The sequence below is a fragment of the Anoplopoma fimbria genome, unplaced genomic scaffold, assembly GCF_027596085.1.
Source record: "Anoplopoma fimbria isolate UVic2021 breed Golden Eagle Sablefish unplaced genomic scaffold, Afim_UVic_2022 Un_contig_7639_pilon_pilon, whole genome shotgun sequence".
NCBI lineage: Eukaryota > Metazoa > Chordata > Actinopteri > Perciformes > Anoplopomatidae > Anoplopoma > Anoplopoma fimbria.
The window spans coordinates 12501-17500 of record NW_026551939.1 but is presented as its reverse complement, the minus strand read 5'-3'; the positions used below and the strand labels follow the sequence as shown (position 1 = coordinate 17500).

At 37.2% G+C, this 5000-nt stretch overlaps 2 protein-coding genes across 2 annotated transcripts in view; one reads left to right on the top strand and one right to left on the bottom strand.

Annotated features, from left to right (window-relative positions):
* Positions 1-1491, top strand: part of LOC129115861 (monocarboxylate transporter 12-B-like) — a 6317-nt gene extending 4826 nt beyond the window's left edge. The window contains 1 exon segment of the mRNA XM_054627090.1: positions 1234-1491. Within this exon segment, the coding sequence (XP_054483065.1) occupies positions 1234-1382 (149 nt within the window). The 3' untranslated portion in view covers positions 1383-1491.
* Positions 1492-4799: 3308 nt separating this feature from the next.
* LOC129115859 (kinesin-like protein KIF20B) overlaps positions 4800-5000 on the bottom strand; it is a gene marked incomplete at its 5' end in the record, with an annotated part of 12697 nt that continues 12496 nt past the window's right edge. The window contains one exon of the mRNA XM_054627088.1: positions 4800-5000. This exon is cut by the window's right edge and continues 27 nt beyond it. Within this exon, the coding sequence (XP_054483063.1) occupies positions 4944-5000 (57 nt within the window).

Sequence of the window (5000 nt, the reverse complement as noted above, 5' to 3'; positions counted from 1 at the left end):
AATATAATACTATAATAATATAATTAACATAACAATAAACCAAACTTTAAGAATTAAATAAACTATAATAATATAATAAACTATAATAATATAACATCTCTCAGCCCCTCCCCGACTTTAACAAGTTACACTTAAAGTTATGTTACGGAATAATAAATGTACTTATATGAATAATAAATAATAAATGTACTTATATGAATAATAAATAATAAATGTACTATAAGAATAATAAATAATAAATGTACTTATATGAATAATAAATAATACATTTTCGTAGTAATTTGCCTCTGCACTATACTTTTGCTCTGGTTTATGCTTTAAGATGCTTGTTTAAGAAAGGAGATGCACTGATGACTTCTGGTGACTAGTAGTTCTCTTGAATACCTATGTTGAATACACTTCCTGTAAGTCGCTTTGGATAAAAGCGTCTGCTACATGACTGTAATGTAATGTAAATGTACTATATGAATAATAAATAATAAATGTACTTATATGAATAATAAATGATAAATGTACTTATATGAATAATAAATGTACTATATGAATAATAAATAATAAATGTACTTATATGAATAATAAATGTACTTATATGAATAATAAATGTACTATAAGAATAATAAATAATAAATGTGCTTATATGAATAATAAATAATAAATGTACTATATGAATAATAAATAATAAATCCACTATAAGAATAATAAATAATAAATGTACTATATGAATAATAAATAATAAATGTACTATATGAATAATAAATAATAAATGCACTTATATGAATAATAAATAATAAATGTACTTATATGAATAATAAATGTACTATAAGAATAATAAATAATAAATGTACTTATATGAATAATAAATGTACTTATATGAATAATAAATGTACTATAAGAATAATAAATAATAAATGTACTTATATGAATAATAAATAATAAATGTACTATATGAATAATAAATGTACTATAAGAATAATAAATAATAAATGTACTATATGAATAATAAATAATAAATGTACTATATGAATAATAAATAATAAATGTACTTATATGAATAATAAATAATAAATGTACTTATATGAATAATAAATAATAAATGTACTATATGAATAATAAATAATAAATGTACTATAAGAATAATAGATAATAAATGTACTATATGAATAATAAATAATAAATTTACTATAAGAGTAATAAATAATAAATGTACCTCTTGTTCTTCTTCTCTTCCTGCAGGTTGGCTGGTCGACGTCACAGGAAGCTACACGGCGACCTTCTTCCTCAGTGGTGTCTCGCTGCTCTCCAGCGCTGTCGTCCTCTCCGCCATCGCCGGGATCCGCCGCTGCCGCCGCCAAGTGCTAGCTCCTCCCCCTGTCAAGTGCTAGCTCCTCCCCCTGTCAAGTGCTAGCTCCTCCCCCTGTCAAGTGATAGCTCCTCCCCCTGTCAAGTGATAGCTCCTCCCCCTGTCAAGTGCTAGCTCCTCCCCCTGTCAAGTGCTAGCTCCTCCCCCTGTCAAGTGCTAGCTCCTCCCCTGTCAAGTGTTAGCCCCCCCTGTCAAGTGTTAGCCCCCGTCAAGTGCTAGCCCCTCCCCCCATGCCAAGTGCTAGCCCCTCCCCCTGCCAAGTGCTAGCCCCTCCCCCTGTCAAGTGCTAGCTCCTCCCCCTGTCAAGTGCTAGCTCCTCCCCCTGTCAAGTGCTAGCCCCTCCCCCTGTCAAGTGCTAGCTCCTCCCCCTGTCAAGTGCTAGCTCCTCCCCATGTCAAGTGCTAGCCCCTCCCCCTGCCAAGTGCTAGCTCCTCCCCATATCAAGTGCTAGCTCCTCCCCCTGTCAAGTGCTAGCTCCTCCCCTGTCAAGTGTTAGCCCCCGTCAAGTGTTAGCCCCCGTCAAGTGTTAGCCCCGTCAAGTGTTAGCCCCTCCCCTGCCAAGTGCTAGCCCCTCCCCCTGCCAAGTGCTAGCCCCTCCCCTGCCAAGTGCTAGCTCCTCCCCCCCTGTCCAAGTGCTAGCCCCTCCCCATGTCAAGTGCTAGCTCCTCCCCCTGCCAAGTGCTAGCCCCTCCCCATGTCAAGTGCTAGCTCCTCCCCCTGTCAAGTGCTAGCTCCTCCCCTGCCAAGTTCTAGCCCCTCCCCCTGCCAAGTGCTAGCTCCTCCCCTGCCAAGTGCTAGCTCCTCCCCCTGTCAAGTGCTAGCTCCTCCCCCTGTCAAGTGCTAGCCCCTCCCCTGTCAAGTGCTAGCTCCTCCCCCTGTCCGCCCGACCAATCGGACTGCTACGGCGGTCCGTGGAGCCGCAGAGGAAACGACCAATCAGATTCATCGAGAGCGGGGCAGCAAAGGAGGGCCGTGATTGGCTGGCGAGGTGGATTTATTAAGAGTCTGCTGAGGACCAGAACCAACACTGAGACAAACTAATGTTTTAATAGAGATCAACGTCCTGTCTGACTCGGTCACATGACTTCTTATACAGAGAAGGATAAGACGAAGATGCTGACGCTAATAGGCACGCTAACAGGAAACAGAAAACATGGAATAACCAAAATAAAAACACATATATGAACATGAAGATGTTTTCACCTGGAAGCTGAAACACTTTAAAGAGTGTTGTCGAGTGTGAATGGATGAACAGCAGCTGCACCAGACTCCAGAGAGGAAAGAGTGGATTTAGTGTGCAGCTTCATTCAGGGAAACAAAAACAGCAATAAGAGACTTTAATATTTGTTTGATGCCAACAGAAATGTGTCCTTATGGATGATTATCAAAGTCTGAAATAGAGCTGAAATGGTTAATCAATTCATTGATTGATAGAAATGAATGTTTGATTGATTTTATAGAAACGGGTAGACGTTCACGGCCCAAATATACTCATATGAATATTTACTGGACTTCACCTTCAACTCTGAGAAACTGTGACGGACATTTTACACTCGTTATATTTTTTATGGACCAAACGGTCGATAATGCAATAAAAATAAATGTTTTTTTAAATAAAAAGACAAGTTAATAAAACACTAGATATTATTAGTTCAATCGGTGCTTCGGTTCATTAATCCAAACTTTTCATCGTCTGACAACCAAAGAGCTCTAATCTATGGAAGATTTAAGATTTAATGTGCCAAACTAATCAAATAAAACCTGAATTCATTGTCTTTCATTGTTAAATTAAGATCAAAACCAAGAAGAGGTGAATATTATCTTTGACTCTGGTTGAATCAGAGGTAAAAGAGGAGACGTCAGGCTTTAGATCTGATCCACCATCACAGAACAAAGACCAGAAACAAACGCTTTCTATTTTAAAATGCTCTTATTGTAAACATGTTCCTCTATTAATCAGACGTAAGAAACCATCGTTTGGTCCGTCTGGGACATTAATAATAATAATACTGTTTCTATTGGACGGCTGTGGCGTAGTGGAGAGCAAGGTAGTTCTCCAATCAGAAGGTCGGTGGTTCGATACCCGGCTTCAGCAGTCGATGTGTCCTTGGGCAAGACACTTAACCCCAAGTTGCTCCTGAAGGCCATCGGTGTGGACTGATGATGAATGTTAGTTAGAGTCTGATGGTGGCACCTTGATGGTAGCCTGTCATCAGTGTGTGAATGGGTGAATGATATGTAATATACTACTAATTGTAATGTATTGTATTTCACTTTATATCTGTGATTTATTTCTAATCGAGGTGCTTTTTTAATCTTCCGTCCAGTTCAGGAAAATAAAGAATAAATTATGAAACATTTACATTCTCTCCGAAAAGTTTGATTCCCGTATCTTCTACCAGAGAGGAATGTTTGTTCAGTTCAGGTATTCATTCACATCAGAACCACGATGTGATGTAAGAACAAGATGAGATGTGAGAACCCGTCAGAGCCTCTGACCGGAACACGATACTCCTCCAATAAAACTGTGAGAACTGGAATAAATCAATGTTCACAGTTCAATAATCAAACTCAGTCAACTTCAGCTCAAACATCTGAATGAGAGCGTTTTTATGAAAGGAGAGAAGAAGAGCATCAGAATAACTGCTGGTTAAGAACATGTGTTCTCCGTCTGTCAATGTTTATCCTGACCTTTAAGTATGCTACTTAGCTTAGCATATCTTTAGCTAAGCACGTCTTTATTTTAGCAGATCTTGAGCTTACCTCATCTTTAGCTTAGCACATCTTTAGCTTAGCATTCTTTCATTTAGAATATTTTTAGCTTAGCAAATCTGTATCTAGGCATATCTTTAGTTTAGCACATCTTTAGCTTAGCACATCTAGCTATATTACAAAATATTTCATTAGATATATTTTCATTTTAACTGAAAAGCTCTTCACATCTGGAAAGAAGAATTCAGAGTTAGTCTAGTTTAAAACTACAAACATGTCTTTGAAACTCAAAACTGGATTATTGTGATGGTGCACTTTGTTTTTCTTAATTTCACTGTTTCTCTTAAAACTGTCACAAATGTGTCGTTTATGTCGATGAATTGAAGGAACTTTCTGTTTGTTTACTTTACTGTTTTTAAGAATTGTTCTCTATTTTTATAATTATAAACAAATGTAAAGTGAAATAATGTCACTGTGTTAAAGATCATTATCATCCAACATGAATAAAAAATGATAGAAAATGACCCCAGAATTCTATTTTCATAGAACCATTAATAACCTCTGTTCTTACTTAACAGGTGTGACATTTGATTAATAATAATAATAATAATAATAGCCATACATTTAATATGACCATGATGTTTCTTTTGGTGGCTGAGAGGACTCAAACAGTGAAGGGAGGACATACGAGGGCTTTTATTTCATTTGATTTATTTAGTGAAAAGAGTCGTCGTCCTCTTCTCTCTGCTCTTTGGCAGTAAAACAAAATAAAAAGAACTGTACAGATATTTAAAACCAAACTCTTCAGTTAGACAGATTTCACTATTTTAAAACCGCCTGCAGACCAGCGTAGTGTTGTCACATGATGATGTCACTTCCTGCATGTCTTGGAGCGCAGCTGTCTCTTAATGATCAGGTGATCACTCTC